The following is a 21,063-nucleotide window of genomic DNA, read 5'->3' as shown; positions in this document are numbered from 1 at the left end:
TAACATGACTCCAGGTAAATTCATAAGCTCATAAAGCCTGAGACGTGCTGGTATCAGACTAATATAATTCTTTTGACAAAACAGAACACAATATACTTCTGAATACAAAATCAAGAAAAATAAGGGGGTTCACTGGTACAGTAAAGTCTGCTTTCTTTTCAGAATCCTGTAGCACTTCTTACACACTCTACATGTAGTCCTCAGTCTACTTACTGTCTGCTGAAAGATTCAGATTACAGCAGAAACAACTGAGGACTAGAGGAAAGAATGAGACAACGTAACACAAAAGAGTAATACCCTTATAATGTTGCCATAGGCAGCAAGCTGACGAAGAAGAGGGTTCTGCAGACAGCATCAAGTCAAGGGTCAATACATACTAAGATTCTCCTGAGATAACACCTTCAGGTGCTCCCAACCCCCAATCCTACCTGCCAAGGGAACAAACCAATGGTGAAGAATGCATTCTGCTCTAGTGCATGTTCAAAGTCCCTCTCCCCATTTCTGCCCAATTATAGTATTCTTGAGAGAAGATGTAGCACATCCAAACACTGGAGCAATATGGGAAAATGAGACCCCCCCCCCCAAAAAAAAAGGGATGGGCTTGAACTTTTTTTGGCCACACATTAATTTTAAACTAGTAGTCAATGTGCCAGACCCTGGCCTAACCCAAATTCTGATTAATCTCCTACTTCTCTCTTTGGATTTCTGAAACACCTAATCCAAAGCTAAAGTTGTAATCATTTAAAGCAACATATACTTATTAAAGTGCTATAACTTGCCCCAAACCTAAAAATCTAGTTGGCCTTGACTTGTGGACTTGTAGAGGCATTTATTTTTTTTTTTTTTGTTCACTGTTTACCTGTTAATGAATCATTGAATAAATTGCATCAACTAAATTTTCTGAGCACTCAGAATATGCCAACACTCAGCATTCATGTACATTTAATCAACTGAAAACCAAGTATTATTATCCCCATTTACAAATGAGAAAACTAATGCATAACAGGTCTCAAATGTTTGTATTCTTACACTCTGCCTTCCTTTTCTTGTCAAAACAAACCAAAGACACCACTTCATTTATAGTCTTTCCCATCTACTCTAAATACAAATTATTTCTCTGAGCATCCATATAACTTACTTCAGCTATAATATAATTCAAAGGGATAAAAAGGACTATGTTTTTACAAATGAACAGAGACAAGTATCCTCAAAGAAACATGGGCAATAGGTATATACTAAGTCTATACACTGATCATAAACAAGTAGAAAAAGATTTTTCTGAATGGTAGTACTGTGCTAGCCACTGTCAAACGGTCAAGAAATGGAAACTCCCATTCACTGCTAAAAGAAGTAAAAACCAACACCGATTTTCTAAGGCAATGTGGTAATACATATAATTAAGCCATAACAAATAAATTAGATCCATTGACCAGTAATTCCACTTCTAAAATTATATCCTAATAAGATTCTCACAAGAATGAATGTTCATCAGAAACGTCTAATGGTAGGGCCTCCCTGGTGGTGCAAGGGTTAAGTTTCAGAGCTATAAAGCTATGGTCAGCCACTGCAGCATGAGTTCGATCCCTGGTCAGGGAGCTGACCCACATGGCCCAGCAGAACTCTCTGGTCTCACTTGCTGCTCCCCTCAGCAGTTTATTTCAGTAAATCTGCCTGTTCTGTTCCCTACTGTGTCTCTGGTGAATCCTCTCACCCCCGCACCTCTGGCCTACACCCCAGTTCTTGCATGCATAAATAAAAATAAACCTTTAAAAAAATAAATGTCTAATGGTAAAAATCATTAATAACCTAAAAGTTCAAATTAAATACACTAGACATCCAATAATATATCATACAGTTATGCATCTTCTCAGATGCTAACTGGAAAAAAAAAATACAGAACGCCTAGTGCCAATTTTGAAAAAATATATCATAGCAGAAAAGGACTAAAATGATCTAAGCCAAAATGATGACATTATCTAAAAATCAAGAATATTACATGTGATTTTCTTTTTTGTTTACTTAGGGTTGCTTTGAAGTCAGAAGAACCAAGATTCAACCCCTGCCTCCCCTATTTACCAACTATGTGACCTTGGTCAAGTTCCTTTATCTAACCCTTGATCTTCTCATCTGTAAAATGAAACTAGTTAATACCACCTATCCTGGGAGGCTGGTTGAGAACATTAAATGAGGTAATACATGTAAAGCACTTACACAGGTTTCTTAAGCACTTATTTTTAAAAATATATCAAATGTTTTGTTTATATTCATAAAGTAATTTTTCCTAAGCAATGAAAATCAAAGATTAACAAAGTACTACACAGCAAGAATTTAATAAAGCTGTATTCTCACCACTTGAGCAGTATACAAATTGAGACATTTTGGCATTTTTAAACTGTTAATTCCCAAGAAATTCATGAGAATTAGAGATGGCAGACATGTAAACAAAAGAAGCTATGAATTTACTGAGCAGTTGAGAAGACATATTAGGAGAGAGAAAAAAATGACACACTAGGTCTTTAGGCTCTAACCTACTATGTACTGTCTACTCTAGTCCTAATTAAGCACCCAAAAGACCTGGTCACTTCAGATACCATCAAGAACAGTAAGTACAATTCAACTGGAGAAAGATTTAAGACCTATGTTAGTAAAGAGTAAACCAGAAACTCCCGACATTAATGAACCCTAAGACTTGAATAGCTTAAACATCAATTACTATAAATTTTCTTTGCTTTATTTAGAGCCCACTAATTGCCCATCTAGATACACATTCCAAAAGTGTACACAACCTTTTCTGCAACCCTTTAGATTTGAAGCTTAGAAATCACAGCCCTGTTAAATCAAAATGGTAGCTACTTGGGTAACTCATCAGAACCTCTTTAGATAGGATCTATCATGAATTTCTGAATATATTTCCATACATTCAAATCTAAAATGATGGACCTGCTCTGTAAATTAAAAACACATGCAAATATGTAACACTTCTGGAACTTTAAGAAATTTATAACAGTGATCTCTGGGGGCATGGAACCTGGATGGATTAAGGAGGCTACTTTCACTGCATATGTCTTGTACTGTTTGAATTTACCATTACATTTATGTGTGGATACGTATGTGAATGTTTTAATCCTAGTTAAGAAAATATTTTTTTTAAAAATCTGCCTTCTATTTTGTTTATAAAAAAGGGATGTGCAAACTAGACTTGGTTAATAAAATGTACAAAGATACAGAGGTGGTCTGTGCATGAAATACAAGTATTACAAAATGAAAGCTTTTTTTGATAAAAGCAAAAAACATTTAAGAGAGTACTACCTATGTCTTCTTTTTATTTTTTTAATTTACTATTACTCCTTTTTTCAAATCCCAGGTACAATTAAGGGAGTTTTACTATATTTATAGAATTATCTAACTTATTTGCCTAAGCGCTGATTCCAGAACATTTCCATCACTCCTTAGAAAAATGTTGTACCTATTATAGTCACTCCCCTTGCTCCCAATTCCCTCCAGGTCTTCCAGCAACCACTAATCTACTTTCTGTCTCAATAAATTTGCCTATTCTGAACATTTTATAAAAATGGAATCAGATGTGTTCTTTTGTGACTGGCTTCTTCATTTGGAGTATTTTCAAAGTTCACCATTGTTGTAGCATGAATCAGTACTTCATGTCTTTGCATGACTAAATACTACTCCACTGTTGGCTAGTCCAACTTTTTTTAGTGCACTGAGTTGAGAGACACTTGTTTCCACTTTTTGGCTAATTACTAAAAATAATGTTGTTAAAAACATTCTTGTGCAAGTTTTTACAAACACAGCATGTTGTCAATTCTCTTACATATAAACCTAGGAGTACAACTATTGGATTACAGGGTAAATCTATGTTTAATTTCTTAAGGAACTGCCAAACTGTTAAAATGAAGGTTTTGAAACATAAGATACATTAAAAACACAAAGGGTTGATAAGCTACCATAAACATTTACTTAGAGAAATCTCCAGTTATATCCATTAGTAGATTCTACTCACAATCATTTGAACACCGCAAGATTTAACATATATATTGTTTAATTTAATTGCAATGAACAACTATTTGTATTACAGGACTCTCTCAGTATCAAACAGCATAAAGTCAAATGGTAAAGAATTTACTCCTCACATTCTAGCATTACCCATAAATTTTTTACATTAAATAAAGTCAAGAATCTCCTAGTGTCAGTAGTAGGTCAATACCCAAAGCCACAAGATATCTTAAAAAAAAAAAAAAAAAAGCTTACTTTAATAAGCATTGATCTTTATAATATACCTAAAGGAAAAAAACCATGTCTTCTATTTTCTTCACATTCTCCACAACACTGTGCAGTCAACATAAACTTGTTAACCCATGGCTGAATAACTAAGGTCTCAGCTCCACTTCCCCCCAAAATAACAACAGATTCAGATTTAATCAAATAGTAATTTTGATACTGAGCCACAAGGAAGCAATATGGGAGTCTAAAAAGCAGAAAAAAGTTTCACTAACTCATAATCTAAGGTTAACATTACTCAATTTCTTTGAGCTTCAGTGTCCTCATCTACAAAATGATAATAACTATGTCTGCCTCAAAGGCTATTATGAGAAATGCAACCTTGATTACTCCTTATATACAACTTCATTACAAAGAAATGTGATGCAGTTATCAAAATTTCCTATCATACTGAAGAACTTACATCAATTAAAACATATATGGAAATAATGTATTGAATGCCCTTTATTGTTAATAGGAGTCTTACAGTAATGAAATGTGATTTATAAAATCCATGGGGTATGGGGTTTTCTATTTTCAACCAGAAACTAAAAACAAGGTGACCATTTTGACCATCCAAAATTGATAAGCATTTTACATATTATTCAATCCTATTCTGCAACAGCCTACAGTTGCAGTTTTCACAGTTAATTTGGGATAACATATTTGTGTCACAGCAGTATCAATATATATTCTTTAATATTCTCTAACCTTATATATTCATGTTCTGCCTACTATTATTTGTGCCCACATCCACTTTTGTAAAGTACTTATACAGTTTCTTCCCACAGAATCCCAATTATTAAATTAAAAAATAACTAGGCGCACACAATAGCTAAGAGATGGAAGCAACCCAAATGTCCACCAACAGATGAATGTTTTGTTTAAAACATGCTACCGAAATACAATGGAATATTTGACCTGAAAAAGGAAGGAAATTCTGCCACATGTTGTAACATGAATGAACCTTGAGGATACAAAAAAATAAGCCAGTCACAAGGAGATGGGAGGGGGGAAATGAAGGTAACTTGTTTAATGGGTACAGTTTCAGTTTTGCAAGATGAAAAAGTTGTTTCACAACAATGTAAATTTAAAGGTTAGCACTACTGACCTGTATACTTAAAAACGGCTAAGACAGTATTTATGTTGTGTTTTTACATTAACAGCTTTAGAGCTAAAAAAAATACTTAAAGATTCTACTAGATATTAAGAATTTTCTTTCATATGACAAGGGACGAAAAGACTGATTAATCTCTTCTCTACAACCAACTCCTATAATAACAACTTTTACATGTTGTCTCCCCTCAGTAAGAAATTTGACAGGAATTATTTATTGGCTGTAATAGTCTGTTTCTCTTGAAATATTTCTCCCCTTAGCCCATAAATATTCTTCTCATGCTAAGTGAGAAACTCATCTACTTCAGGCTCATTACCTGGTAGTAAGTTAAAAAAAAAATAGAGACACAGGGTAATACCAAAGTTTCATTCCCACTTTCAAATAGAGTAGTGCTGAAAGTGTAAGGGAAGGTTCAACTGTTCCAGATCCAACCCTGTTCCATATCTTTAGAAAATGTATTAGTTTTCCGCCAATCTCTTTACTTCATTTTTCTCTACATACAAGCTACTGAAGAATTTTAATTCCTTCTGAATGAAGAATAAAATGAGCAAAACTAGTTCAATGTCCAATATATTCCTCTAGCATTTTCCCCCATGGATAAAGAGACAGCAATTTTTAATTTATAAAAAATATTATGACAGAATATACAATAGCTGTCAATTCCAATACATCATAGGGAAGATTCTGTAATATAATCAACAAAAAGTACTAATAGCAATTAGACTCCTAAGAATACCATCTTAAGTCTTAGAAACTACCATTATCATAGAAAATACTGACCTCTCCAAATTTCAGTAGGCATATAACCATAGGCAAAAAATTAGATTTAAGCATAAGTTCTTAAATAGGGTCACTGATATACAAACCCCTTTTAAGTGGATAAAGAGATGATTCAAAGTTTTCAGAAGGGAAAATGCCAGTTGATATTTTAACAGTCCAAGAGATCAACAAAAAGACACTACATTTGAAACTTTACTTGAGACTATCTAATAAAAGGAAATAAATACAAAAAAAAAACTACATTTAAGAGTACAGCTCTTAATATATATAGTGGCATACAGAAGCATTCTGTAACAATCTGCCAAGGATTCCCTGATAATGAACAAAGATCTAGGTGAGATTTTCATCAATGATGTTTACTAAGGATACTCATACTGATTTAAAATAAAAAACTGCTTCTTTTTAAATAAATCCAATGTTCAAACATGGAAGAAAAATCGTTAGTTAAAAGTTAGTTAAAAGTCTTAGAGGGCCTTCCCGGTGGCGCAGCAGTTGAGCGCTGGGTTGCCAAGCTGCCCGCAGCCTCTGTGGCGCCGGTTCCATCCCTGGCTGCTCCCCGGCCACCCGAGGAGGGTCCCACATGGAGCACAGACCTCTCCTGCCGCCCACTGCTCCCCTCAGCAGTGTACTTTGGTCCTTCTGCCTGCTCTGCTCCCCGCTCTGGCTCTGGTGAATTCTCTCACCCTCCCGCGCTTCTGACTGTGCCCAGTGCTTGTATAAATGAATGAATGAATGAATGAATGAATGAATATTTAAAAAAAAAAAAGTCTTAGAAATGTCACCAAATTTTTTAAAGGGTAGAAAAAACAGCCACAAAACCTCTGAAAATAGTAAGGAATAACTGAAGATACCGTTTTAGAAAAGGAAATTCAGCAGTTATTTAAAAATTATATTGTATTTTTAAGTACAAATTTAAAGTAGAATTTAAAGAAAAACATTGTTCTTCTTCCTTTCCCCCTTTTAGTAGTAAGAGTTGAGTAACAGAATTACCTTGCCAATTTATGCTTCTCTTCCAAGAAGAAAAAAAAAAGGAACACATCAAACTGCTACATGTTGGGCTAAATGTAAAACACAGCATTAAGGGAATCAACTCATTTCTAATGACCAGGCACTCAACTCAGAAATGGTACTAGACTGGGCTCTGAGAGTTCAGTAATCCTAGGCATTAAGTATTAATGACAGTTGGACCTGAGCACAGAGGGAGAGTAAGGGGGTAGCTCTAGGGCTAAAGTATTGAGGCAACTATGTTACTGGTATTTAATCTCTATAAGGGAGACATAAATTTAAAAATCCATGTTTTAAGACCTTGAAAATTTCCTTTCTTCACCAAGACCACCAGATAAAAGAGCTTATCACAGACTTAGACTAGGGAGCAGATGGAAATAATTTCATGTTAAAGGAAAGCTTTAGACATTCAAACACAAAAGTAGCACATTATGCTGATCACTTATGTTTCATGAGGCTCTCAAATATTACAAGTCTTGCCTTACTTAATGTTGTTTTAGTAAACAGACAAATAAAAGTCATCCCAATAGGGGCCTCCCCTGGTAGCACAGTGGTTGAGCGCTTGGCTGCAAAGCTGCCCGCAGCCTCTGCAGCACCAGTTTGATCTCCGGCCACTGGCCCAGGTCCCACATGGCGTGCAGACCTCTCCTGCCGCACGCTGCTCCCCTCAGCAGTGTACTTAGTCAGTCTGCCTGTTCTGTTCCCTGCTCTGGCTCTGGGGAATTCTCTCACCCTCCCACGCTTCTGACTGTACCCAGTGCTTGTATAAATAAATAAATAAATAAATAAATAAATAAATAAATAAATAAATAAATCAATCTTTAAAAGTGTTTAAAAAACAAAATAAAAATAAATAAATCTTTAAAAAAAAAAAAGTCATCCCAATAAGATATAACCACATAACCTCCATGTACTATCTAGGTTTGTGTAATTATACTCTGAAGACATTTGCTCAACAATAAAATCACCTAACCCTATCCCAAGGGTAAGCAATTTAAGACAATGAAATCTACTATCAGACTACACCAATACTTGTCAGATTTTGGGGAAAGTGGGATTTCCTCACACTATTAAAATCTGAGAACCCCCTCAAAAAAAAACCTTTTTTCAATTTTTAAATATGTATTTATTTAAAAGTAGCAATAAGCCCTATATACTAACAAAAAAAGTTAAGAAAAATGACTTTAGTCCCCCAAAAAGTTCATGAGAATGTACCATTTTATATTGTTGCAAATCTCTTTACTGTCTAGATTAACATTCGATAAACCTAGATTTTCTTAATTGCTTCTGCATTGAACACACTACATACAATATGTTGTGTTCATTAAATTATAAAGAAAATCCAGACACACTCAGTATGCAATTGGAATAGTAGGGGTATTTTAATAGTCTTTCCAGGCAATATGTGATACTCTGATATTACACTAAAACTCCACAAGTGGTAGTAGCTTAAAAATTTGTGGAATCTGAAAGCTGTTGCACTAAATCCAATCCTCAATCTTACACCTTTTCTTATGCATGATTTTTTAACATCGTTAAGAATTAGTCATTTGTAAAATATGTGACTGAGTTACATCTTCTAAATGTTGACATATTTCATTACACAATATTAAAAATCATTTAAAAATCTTAAGCATTGGGAAGTTATCAAGCTCAGGGTGGCAGATATATGTTTTCTGAAATTTCAATTTTGTTTGAAAGCTCAAATTTTATCATGGACAACAAATAATGTTCATGTTCATTGAGGTAACAGATTTACTGTTCCCTTGAGAAAATGCCTGAACAACCTTAGTTTGTTAGTAGTTGTTTCAAGTAAAAATAATGGACTATGAAAAGAACAGCTAATTTAGCTAGAAACTCAAATAACTGCACCAATGCAAGCACTATACTCAGGTAGGTGGGAGTTCTTTAGGTGTTCTTTCCATTTTGTCACATGAAATGTTTTAACAGACATGTACCAAGAGTCAAGATTTAATAAAACTAATACTTTCTACTCTTTATCGAGGATGTTATCAAACTTGGCACTTTTTCAAACTGCTGGTACAATGTAATGAAGATTACCATGGCCAGTGGTACTGTTTGGTACCAAAGCTTTGGCTCAAGCTGGGGTGCCAGTAGTTTTGCTAACACCATTTTTATACTATTGGTGCAAATATCAATATATAGTAAAAAAGGCAAGTAAGGTTTTAGTGTAACTGTGAAAATTTTTGACCTCATAGGCCTTCTGAAAGAGTTAAGGCATTGCTGGATCACACTCAAAACCAATGAACTAAATGACAGATGTTCTGATGATTATGGACACTGCTGATCAGAAAAATGCACATATTTGTACAAGCACACTATACAATTTTATAAAAAAAACTTCAGAAGGTCCACAATACCCTTATAGGAAATTTCATAGCATGTCCTAGCTTAAGAATTCCACTAGCAGAAAATTCAGTAAATTTCCAAACTGGATTTAGTATTTCAAAATTGGGGGCTTCCCTAGCGGTGCAAGGGGTTAAGATGCAACCTGTGAAGCTAGCCACAGCCACTGCAACACGATTTCAATCCCCGGCCAGGGAGCTACCCACATGGTGCAGCAGACCTTTCCTGTCTCACCCACTGTTCCGCTCAGTAGTGTATTTCAGTAGATCCATCTGTTCTGCTCCCCACTGTCTCTGGTGAATCCTCTCACCCACGACACCTGTGGCCTAAACCCCAGCTCTTGCATGCATACATAAATCTTCAAAAAAATTAAAAAAACTTTTTTTCTATCAATAAAAAAATCAGTAAAAAGGGCCCTTCCTGGTGGCCCAAGGGGTTAAGACACAGCACTATGAAGCAATCCACAGCCACTGTGGCACGAGTTCAATCCCTGGCCAGGGAGGTGACCCACATGGCGCAGCAGACCTCTCCTGGCTCGCCCGCTGCTCCCCTCAGCAGTGTATTTCAGTCAGTCCACCTGTTCTGCTCCCCACTCTGTCTCTGGTGAATCCTCTCATTCCCCCCCACCCCGGCCTGTATCCCAATTCTTGTATGCCTAAATAATAAATCTTTTTTTAAAAATCAGTAAAAAGTAGTATATTACACTACTTTAAATGACTAGACTCTACCACTGATTCCCCAACCCCCAAAAAACTAGTCCATAAGTCTAAATGCTACCAAAAATAAATAGGTAGGGCCTCCCTGGTGGCGCAAGTGATTAAGCACAGCACTATGAAGCTATCCACAGCATCCCCAGACAGGGAGCTACCCACATGGCACAGCAAACCTCTCCTGTCTTGCCTGCTGTTCCCCTCAGCAGTGTATCAGTCAGTCTGCCTGGTCTGTTCCCCACACTGTCTCTGGTGAACCCTCCCACCTCCCTCACCTCTGGCCTGTATCCCAGTTCTTGCATGCATAAATGAATCTTTAAAAAATAAATAAATAGGGCCTCCCCGGTGGCGCAGCGGTTGAGCGCTGGGTTGTGAAGCTGCCCGCAGCCTCTGCAGCGCCGGTTCGATCCCCGGCTGCTCCCCGGCCACCGGAGGAGGGTGGTCCCACATGGCGCGCAGACCTCTCCTGCCGCCCGCTGCTCCCCTCAGCAGTGTACTTCGGTCCTTCTGCCTGCTCTGCTCCCCGCTCTGCCTCTGGTGAATTCTCTCACCCTCCCGCGCTTCTGACTGTACCCAGTGCATGTATAAACAAAACAAACAAATAAATAAATAAAAAGCATGCCTCTATATTTAAAAAAAAAAAAATTAAATAAATAAATAAATAAATAATAAACAGGTAGCAAAGTGCTGATTAGGCCCAAATTTTAGAAAATGAGGCTTCATGCAGTAAAATCACATACAGAAATCATTTCCTATGAAAAAAGTTTAAAATATGTCAAATATGGAGATGAGTGTAATTATACCTACAACAAAATAATGAACACAAAATTTAATCATACTAAATATTAAAACTAGTAAAAATGCACACTAGTAACTAACCATCTCAATGGCCTATAATTGTTTTGTTTGCTTAAAAAAACTACACACTTCAGATTATCCACATGTAATTGAATTTTAATCATTTATTTCAACAAGTAAAATTCAAACAAAATAACATTAAAATTGCTACCACAAAAAACACTGTGAAAAGGTCTTTACTGTTTCACTTTAAAATGATGAACTTGGTTTTCTAGTTTGTTGATCCAGATTTTTAAAACAAAATCAGTATTTCTATTGCCAAAAAACAAAAGGTTGGGAAGGAGTCAAATGAAGCAAGTATAAATGCAGCAGCATTGTCACAGGTTTATGATACAGGGCGCTGGGGGCTCATTACACTATTGCACCTACATTGCACAACATTTTAATTTCCAAAATAATTTTTTTTCCCAAAGTGAACTAGACAAATTCGGGGGGGGGGGCGGAGAAGGATGCATAAGAAGCAACACTGCAGAGCAACACTGATTCAGTAGTAAGCATCCACATGGTCGTAACAACACTGGGGTATGGTGGGGCGGATAATGGAGGTTATAATGCAAACAACAAATCTTCACGTGCTAGGGAAGGACTCAAGTGGCTATGTCTGAAATTGACAAGAAATAAATGTATTATCATTTTATTCACAAAAATATATAATTAAGCACCAGGGAATTTAAGCTAGAAGAGTTCAAGGTAATTACCTTTAGGCAATGGCGAAGGGATTGGTGAGTAGGTGAGGGAGGAACTGCATTTTTCACTTAAACCCTTCACAGAGTACTGGATTTTTAAAAAACCTCTTTAATTGTGAAATCTAACAACTGAAGAAAACGAAAATCAAACCAAACACGTCCAGGTTAATCAGTTACTAAAAACATCTGTACAATTACAGTCAGGTCAAGATCCCCTATCAATCACAACTCCCTCCCAGGGTTTAAAAGTAACATAAAACCACTTCCTAGCTATTTTTTAGAGCTTCATCAGCTTTGTCTCTAAATCTATGGTTTACTTTCAGCGTTTTGTTTTTTTGCACTTTATATCAGTGAAATCAAAGAATATGTATGAAACACACACATACTATTTCTTCACTGGCTGAGAATTTAGAAGCCTTTAAAGACAATCTCCCACAGTCCTTACTTGCTATATATTTCCCCCATGTAACAACAGCTAAATCCTTACAAGGCTCTTACTTTATGCCAGGTCTCTGTTTTGTGTATATTTAATCATCAAAACAACATTATAAAACCGGGTTTTATAGAAGGGAAAACAGGAAAAAAGAGGTGAATTAACAGCTCAAAATCACACAGCTAGAAAATGACTGAGCAGGATTCAAGCCATGCAGCCCTCGTTGCACCAGAGCCTGTGCTTACCTACTTTGTCATGAGTAAGTTGACAATAAAGGAAAAGTTAAAAGTATAAAATGATAAAATGTTATTATTGCTACCAAGAAGATTAAAATGAAAAATGGACGAGAACATCACGATGTTAGAGATTTTCATGCCTCACCCTTTTCCCAGACAAGTAGCTATATATAAAGACAAACTATTTAGAGGTCCTGAAGAGAGCTGTGCATAGAGTAACTATCCCAATATAGGCTGTAAATGTCCTGGAAGGGTCTTACATGGGCCAAAAGGCAATCAGAGTATTTCATCAAATGTCAAAACTCTTAAATTTTGTAATGCACTTAAAAATTTGTGAACCTTAAATGACTAAGTCCAGGAAAGACTTATTTTTTTTATTAAGGCCCCGAAAGACTCCAACATCCCAAGCAATTTACCTTACCAGTAGTAATAATGTTGGGATGTTTCTTTCTAACATCTTTGTGAATCAACACGATTACAGCATAAGAAACAACAGCTATCAACTAATTCAGTTCTGTAATTTTACAGCTACAATACAGGAACCCCAAGAAGTGTCACTTACTCAAAGTGACATATATTAGTTTGTCACTAGGATAAAAACCCAAGGTCTCCCCACTACTATGTAGCTGGATGTCATCATCAATCAGTTATAAAGACTGCCAAGTAAATAAATCCATGCTTTCCAGTACATCATTTCACTAATGCCACCTTTTCACCTGTTTTCTTTCCCCTTCACAACCTAATAACAACAGTAACAACAGTAACATTTCTATTACTTCATTCAACAAATACTGAACAGCTATTGTGAACCAGGCACTGTTCTAAACATGGCTTATTTAGGGCGCAGAGCACAAAGATACATTAATCCTGCACTAAGCTTACATTACAGAGTTCTGAGGTACTAAATATGATAGATACACAAAATGCTATGAAGAAAGATTTTAAAAAAATAAGTATTTCCCCCAAAAGAGCAATCAATAAAAAGGTTACAGGCATGACTTGAAAGGTGAGTAGGATTCTCATGAGAGAAGAACTGTGGGACAAATGTAAGGCATTCCAAGGTGGGAGAGGCAAAAAACAATGACCAGAAGTAAGAGTGTACAGGGAATTGTCTGAAGAACAGCATCCATTCAGCAAGTTCTCGAACCATATTAGCAAACACTTAGAGAAGCAGGGGTCATAGTGATGAAGTCTCATGTTCTATGTTGAAATATTTTGAACGTAATTCACAATCCAGTAAATACAACGAGCGCCTGAAGATTTCTCAGGAAAATAAAAATTGGCTGCATTTAAGATTAACTTAGAAGCAAAACACAGGACAAGAAGCAGAAAACCACTTAGGAAGTTACTGCAATCCTGATGAGATACTGAGAACCTGAGCTAAGGTGAAATTATGAATAAAGTAAAAATGGTATTCTATGACAGCTGACTGAACGTAGGAGGAGAGACAATTTACAGCCTTTGAAGGGAAAGAAACAGATGTATTATTAACAGAAAACAGACAAACTAAGCTAAAGTTGAGTCAGATGTAAATAATTTATTAGAGATTACAGCCTAAGTTAAAGGGGGAAATATACTAATAATCTTTATTTCAGAAAAGCAAATCTTCCCTTAGTAAATACAATAGACTATGCATGCGAACTAAATTATGCCTCCCAAAACCCCAAATTATAGCAGGGTATTTTGAAAATTGGATGATTTTTATACACAATACATCTGTATGGAATAGATAGCAAAACAAGATTTGTTTTTACAAATACACACAAGTCTCTGTATGTTAAGAGGCTAAGGATTTATTGTATATTAAAACAGCATGCAAAAATCTCAAAAGAAAATTATTTAATGAATCAGAATGCAGCTACTAAGCATTATGCAACTACCGAGTATTAGCAGAAGTGAAGCACAACTGATCTATCATGCAAACCACAAACTATCATTTGTTCAGTTAGGTACCTTTGGAATCACCAATTTCTTCTATATAAAGCCCATGTGATCTTACTGTTTAACAAGTAAACTATAAGCTCCTCCAGAGTAGGGTTTGTGTTGTAGACACTTCCTAAGCCAATGCTCAGCATTTAGGATATTCCCAAGAGATCTTTGATAAAGGGAATAAATGGAATTTAATCCAGGAATGTTTTACAAGTATATAGCTTTCCTAACTTGGTGAGTATTACACAACAGCACAGAACTAATGAGCCAATATTTGAGTGCCTACTCCTCAACAGGTAATGGAGTTACAAAATGAGTAACACATGACTCCTCCCTCCAACTTAGGATTTCTCTAAACAAGTACAAACACCATGGGCTTCACTAGACAACCTTGATTTGCACTATTTGTGTGAACATTAGTAAATCTTTTAACTTCTTTAAGCTTTTGCTTTCTCATCTGAAAAACTGATGATGATTCAATATAGAAAATGAACACAAGAATGCTATACGTTAAGCACCACAGGCATTATGTACACCAGGTAGTGCCCCTTACGAGTCACCAAATTCTGATCAGACACTTCACTAAGAATGACACTGACAAAAATCACAGTCTTCAACTGGTTCAACACAAAGCCATCATCCTACCATTACCTGGAAAAATCCTCAAGACAAACAGTACTTTAAATAGGTCAGAAATGGGATCTTAAAATGAAGGGCAATACAATCTAAGAAAGGTGATTTATAAATTCAAAGTAAGTATTTTAATATCTGAGTTTTGCTGGAAAATTCCTACTATAATTCAAGACACAGAAAATTATTAAAATTCAGACTTTATTTTTCAACAATGATATAATGCAACTACTTTTGGGAAGTAATGCATCCACCACTTAAGACCATCTCAGATGAGTGCACAACCTCAAAGTTTTAAAACTTCAAAACTTTTGAAATACATCAATAAATTTTGGGAAAAAAGTAAGACAAAAACTTCAACTGCTCAAACCCAGCTTTTAACTGTACAGTAAGTTCCCTAAAAGACAAGCTATATAATAACATCATTGATATTTTCTTACCCACTTAAATTAATCCTTACAAGACAATAAAATGCATCATTTGAGTTAGCATTTCTTCGCAGAACATGCAAATCAACACCATACTCTCAAGTAGGCAAGTTCAAAGAAACCTAAATCTTCCCTCAAAAAGAAAAGATGAGGTCAAGAATATTTCCGAGCTAAGTGGTGATTGTAACTATTCCAATTTGATTATCTAAAAAACAATGCACAAATATGAAAATGCAACACTGCCTACTTGTACATGAAATTTATATTGCAAAGTAAACCTCAGCATATGAAACTTAAGATTTTTCTTGTAACAATTTTATACACCGATATCTATATACGTGATACATGTATGGGTGTATGCATGTACATATATCTCCTCATCCAGTGACCCTTTCATTTAATTCAGGGGGAAAATAATAAAACAAGGCATAAGTAATAAAAGAGATTTGAGACTATTTTCCAGACAGGTGACTTTTAAAATTATTCTCCCATTGCTTGGACAACAAACACAAAATGTTCTTAAGCTACCCCGTCAGCTGCAAGCAAATCCTCAACTAACCAAGATTTCAAAAAGATTCCATATTCAAATTTTGCATTATTAAATGCTTTCTTACCTTCTGCTACATCATCATCTACTGCTCCTTTCACCTGAGAAAAACACCACTGAATATCATTCCCTCCTCCAGCTCCTGGAAAAAGAAAACATACCAATTAAAACCGAGTTCTATTCATGTTTACTCTCGTAAACACAGAGATGGTATCCATGGTTGGCATGATACTAATAGCCTAGTACTACTGCCCACACATAGATCTACCACCCTAGAGCACTAATTTGGAAAAAGGTTAGCCCCCCGATAGTTGATATTGCACTTTTTTAAAAAAGGAAGGAGAAAAGAAGGTTCCAGGTATAAAATATTCAAAGGTATATACTCTCATTGTACATGTGTTCAAAACTTTCCTTCCATTTTCCCTTCCCCTCAAACACAGCAAAGCCTTACATTCAAGCAAGACCTACCAGAAAAAAGGAAATACCAAAAGTTACAGAGTTTTCCTAAAGTTTACGAAAAGCCTGAAAAAGCATTAATGAAGTTAAACTACCATAAAACACAGAACGAAGAAAAAACTTCAGGAACATTACTGCCTGCCTGGGTGCGGAGTAATGATTCATATACACCCTATCACCAAAGCGCACATACAGCAAACACAACACTCACCACCCATTTCTTTGCATTTCATTACCAGTAAATCACTGACCCCAGAGAGAGGAAAAGAAACTAAAATGAATGCTGGTGAACAGACTGTCACAGAAAGCTCCTTTTACCTCCCCCTTCCTTCACCTCAGAATCTAAAGAACCTTGCAAGGAATCTTGCTAGTATGTCATATCTTGTGCGAACAATTTTAATTTAATCATTCAGCAAGGGCAAAGAGCAACTTGTTTACAGCAAACCATAAGTCAATCCAACATGTTAACTTTTTAATGGTTTAATTATTTATCTAAATATTTTTAAATATTTAAAAGCCCATAAGACTGGTTTAGTCTCCGAATGTTTCTGTTCCTCTTCCAAGCACTAAGAAGGAAATGTACTGGGATCTATGGAGAAAGAAAATTAATCTAGATCTAGAACTGAGTGTATTATATGAAGGAAGACATTCAGCAACAGCAAAATGTACAAAAATAATCCTCAAAGCAATTACCTTTTTCTCTTTTTCACCTCCGTTCCTCGCTAAATATTCCAACCTGGTTTTCTCTATGTATGCATCCTTCTCTTCCCCCCACCTCCCCAAGCTCTTACCTAAATCTCTCTCCCCTTGGCTATTTATATCTCTGAACTCCACAACTATTTTAACTAACTCTTTGAAACCCTTTTGAGAAAAAGACATCTGCACAAAAGGTAACATGCAAAAAGGAAAAACTTTAAATTACATTTTTCATGCAACTTGCTGTATTAAAGGCCTTGCACTCTTGGGACGCAAAGGCTAAGTCAGAAACGCAAAGGAGAGGGTTCAAGACAAAAAATTTCAGGCTTATCGACTCGAAATTATACGTACACATATGCCCCCATTGTATTTTAACTTGTAAAGCACTCTTTCTTCTTGGTGCAAAATATACACGTATAAACACCCAAGAAGGCTTGCAGCAGGGAGAAAAAAATGGAAATAAAACGAAGGAAGAGCCGCAAAAAAAGCCGGGGAAGGGCGGGGGGGGGGCGCGGAGGTTAAACTGGGCTCCGAGGCAGGAGGGACAAATCTGCCCTCGCCCCCACGCCGCCCCACCCACGCCTTACCCCACGGCTCGCGCGCACCCCACCCCCACCCGCGCCGAGGTTCCAGCCTCATTTCAAAAGCCATTTCGCTCCCCCGCGACCCCTCGCTTGCCCCAGAGCCCGCCCCACCCCCACCCCACCCCCCGACCAATTCCCTGAAATACGAGGGGCGCCCTGAGGCTCCGGGAGAGGCACGGGCGGTCGCTAGGGGGTGATGGAGGGAGGAAGAAGGAAGCGGCGCCGTGTCAGTGGACGGGGGTGATTTCTCCTTTACCTGCCATGTTGCGCTGCAAATGGTGACCCTGCTGGGTTCCTCGGGGTCTCTGCTTCCTGTGCTCACCCCCCTCACCTGGGGATGGGGGGTAGAGAGGGCGGATGGCGGCGGATGGCACCTGCGGGGGGAGGGGGCGGGGGTCGGGGGAGAAGGAAGGAGGGGCGAGCAGATCAGCCAGCAGGATGGTGGATTTCACTCTGGGGCTTCCCCGCTCTTGCTCTTTCTCCAGCAGCGGCGGCAGCAGCGGCGGCAGGGCAGGCGACTACACTTTCAAAATGGCGCCGGCTGGCCTAGCCAGTGACGTCACCTGGGGGCGGCGCCCCGGGCTGGGCCGGAGGGCGGGGCGAGGGCCGAGCCGGAGTGCAGAAGGGAAGGGGCGGGGCGAGGCCGGGCGGGCTCCTGGCCACGCCCCTTCCTCCGCCGCCCCGCCCTCTGCGGCCCGGCCGGCGGGGCCTGCGCCGCGCCCTGCACGCGCGTGGTTGCTCACCGCGCGCCCTCGGCGCCCTGCAGCCCGTGCGCGGTCCTGCTGCACCTCCCAGGGCCCCTGGCCTTGCGGCCGGGGAGCGGACGCTGGGTTAGTTGTGCAGTTAACGCTCTTGCTCGCAGGGATTCACGAGGTCTTGTGTCTTATTAGGGAATGTCGGGGTTGCTACTTGACATAGTGACACTGTGGGTTACCCCTGAGGCCAATGAAATAAGGGGAGGGTGGTGCACGCTCGCTGCTAGGCCAAGGTGAAAGTTCGCGAATCTGAGAAGGACATAGCTGGGCTCCTTCCAGCTGGGTGAATAAAATTACCGTCGCCTGGGCCCCGGGAACGGAGGTGACAGTCTTGGGCGACTGAAAGCTGGTGAGAGTGGTTTGCAAACTGAAAGCTGAGTTGGCTAGTAGCAGACGGTGGCAGAAACAGGAGCTGAGAGCTGGACTCTGAAGCCAGGCCGCCAGATGCTCACTCCACGCTTGAGATGAGTGTAACAATCCTACTTTATAAGATTGCTTGGAAGATAAAATGACTTAATTTGAGTACATGGCAAATGTTGTGGTTGTTATTAGATTTGTATTGACAGCATCTTCAATAGAGTTAAGAGGTATAAGGAAAGAAATAGGAAAATCTGCAGGGATGCAGTCACTAGATAGGCACACTTTAAACATCTCACTTAATTGCCACGTTACCCCTGTGAGAAAGATCCACATTTTCCACATAAAAAATAACCTGAGAAAACATCCAGACTTGGACCTCGCGGTTTAAAGGAATAATAAGGCATTCGAGGAAGTTCACGATATTTACACCTCCTCTCCTTTATCTCCACTTTTTGCCTTATTTTTGATCTTCAGGACCGTTTAGTGGAAAGCAGGTTTCAGAGTTTCTCCATGCAGAACTGCTGTAGCACTGTGTTCTTATTCCTCCATTAATATTTCTCACTTTACCAATAAACAAATCAAAATTTATCCTGTATCTTTCACCTACCTGTACAAACAAGTACAAAACCTCAATGTTCTGTATGCTATATTTACTTCTGCTCTGGTTGATTTCATAAATGTGTTCCTCTGGATGTGCTTTATTACTTGTTTGCCTTTTCACTCTCTTTGCCCTTGTTCGATAGTTCAATCCTAGATTCTTCAGGGAGCCCTCTCCACCTTAACCAGAACTGAGAAAGAGAGAGAGAGGGAATAGAGCATTAAACCACTCGATGCTAGTCATTTTTCTTTTTTATGCTTCAATTTTTGCCATGTGTAAGATTTGTATCTTCACTCAACCTGAAAAATGATTTGGTCTACATAAATGATTTGTTCTTAGAAGCCAATAAAGCTTGCCTAGAAACGGGGATAGTTACAACAAGCATTGACATAGCCCTGATTATGTGCTGGGTGCTATTCTAGGAATATCGTATAGAGTCTTGAAAGCACTACCTGCCTATGGGATGAGCTTAGATGGGTCTAATAAGAAGGAATGTGGCCGCTGAATATTGGGGCAGAGGTGACCTCCTCTGGGCAGTTAGAAATAAGAATATTTAAGAACCACCTTGAAATCAAGTGTAAAATGATAGGTTCCTGATTAGAAAATATTATGGTTAAAATTTTGGGGAAACTCACCACAGCCAAGCTTTCTGACGTGGAGCAGTTTCGGGCTTTACAATGAAAATGATAAGTAGATGTCAGCTTCTTACATACTTTCTTAATATCTGCAAATTTGACCTGGATGACAGTTTCTCAAAATTCTGTAAAACCTAAATTATAAAGACAATGCACACCCTTATGTTCAAGATACAGAACTTATTGTCCATTCACCAAAAGATCTTAAAATGGTGGGTGTTAAAAAAAAAAGAGTGACTTCATCAGGAGGATTATTATATAGTCCAGTTTTTGAAAAAACAGAGGAAATAGCCTGTGCTTTAGGAAAGGATACAAAATCCAGATACAATATGATCACAAGTATGTACAACAAACAAGCACAAAACATGTGCAGCCAGAAAAGACAGGAAGGAAATGCACCCAGGTGTTCACAGAAATGTCCCCAGACAGTGGCACAATGAATGAGTAGTTTTTTGCTCCTTTGAAATTTGTGTTTCTTTAACTAACCTATAACATATGTTAATGGGAAAGAATAAACCAAAAGTGAATTCAATGGCTGATATTAGAGCCTGATGATAACATCTATGTAACAGATTTTACACATAAAACATTGTAGTCCATTATAACTGTATAAACAGATATGATTTAGTCCTTGGTTTTGCCATAAAACAAGGAACATTTATTTTGGTCTTTTAACAGTGTTCACATTTAAAGATGAAAGTTGCAACCAAAAAACTTGTTTTGTCACAGGTATAGCCTGTAAATATATAACCTGAATATCCCTTTGGTATAAAATGCAAACTTTATAAAATTAAGCATTATTTCTAAAATCTATTTTTAGTGTTGCCTATTTATGATCATAAATGCCTTGTGATATAGACAAACTATTATTCAAATAGCCTATTTGTTTGAAGTATGAATCTACTTCCATGTCATAGATTTTTTAGACGGCATTTAAATTTAACTATCATACCCAGTATGTGCCTTATGCCTAAATGA

General features: G+C 37.7%; 1 protein-coding gene across 2 annotated transcripts in view; it reads right to left on the bottom strand.

Moving 5' to 3' along the window:
• PPP2R2A (protein phosphatase 2 regulatory subunit Balpha) overlaps positions 1 to 18,285 on the bottom strand; it is a 71,944-nt gene extending 53,659 nt beyond the window's left edge. Inside the window, exons 1-2 of one of the 2 annotated variants that reach the window (XM_037497364.2) lie at positions 17,994 to 18,285; positions 16,069 to 16,143 (exon numbers count right to left, since the gene is read on the bottom strand). In XM_037497364.2, coding sequence (XP_037353261.1) covers positions 16,069 to 16,143; positions 17,994 to 18,000 — 82 coding nt within the window. In that variant the 5' untranslated portion in view covers positions 18,001 to 18,285. Of the gene's footprint in view, positions 1 to 16,068; positions 16,144 to 17,993 lie in introns of those variants that run through there. The other variant, XM_037497365.2, reaches the window with a different exon arrangement.
• Positions 18,286 to 21,063: the final 2,778 nt, after the last annotated feature.

The sequence above is a fragment of the Talpa occidentalis genome, unplaced genomic scaffold (assembly GCF_014898055.3).
Source record: "Talpa occidentalis isolate TD23 unplaced genomic scaffold, MPIMG_talOcc4v2.1 talOcc4.8, whole genome shotgun sequence".
Taxonomy (NCBI): Eukaryota; Metazoa; Chordata; class Mammalia; order Eulipotyphla; family Talpidae; genus Talpa; species Talpa occidentalis.
The sequence above is the reverse complement of the archived record's forward strand: the minus strand, read 5'-3'. Positions and strand labels throughout refer to the sequence as shown.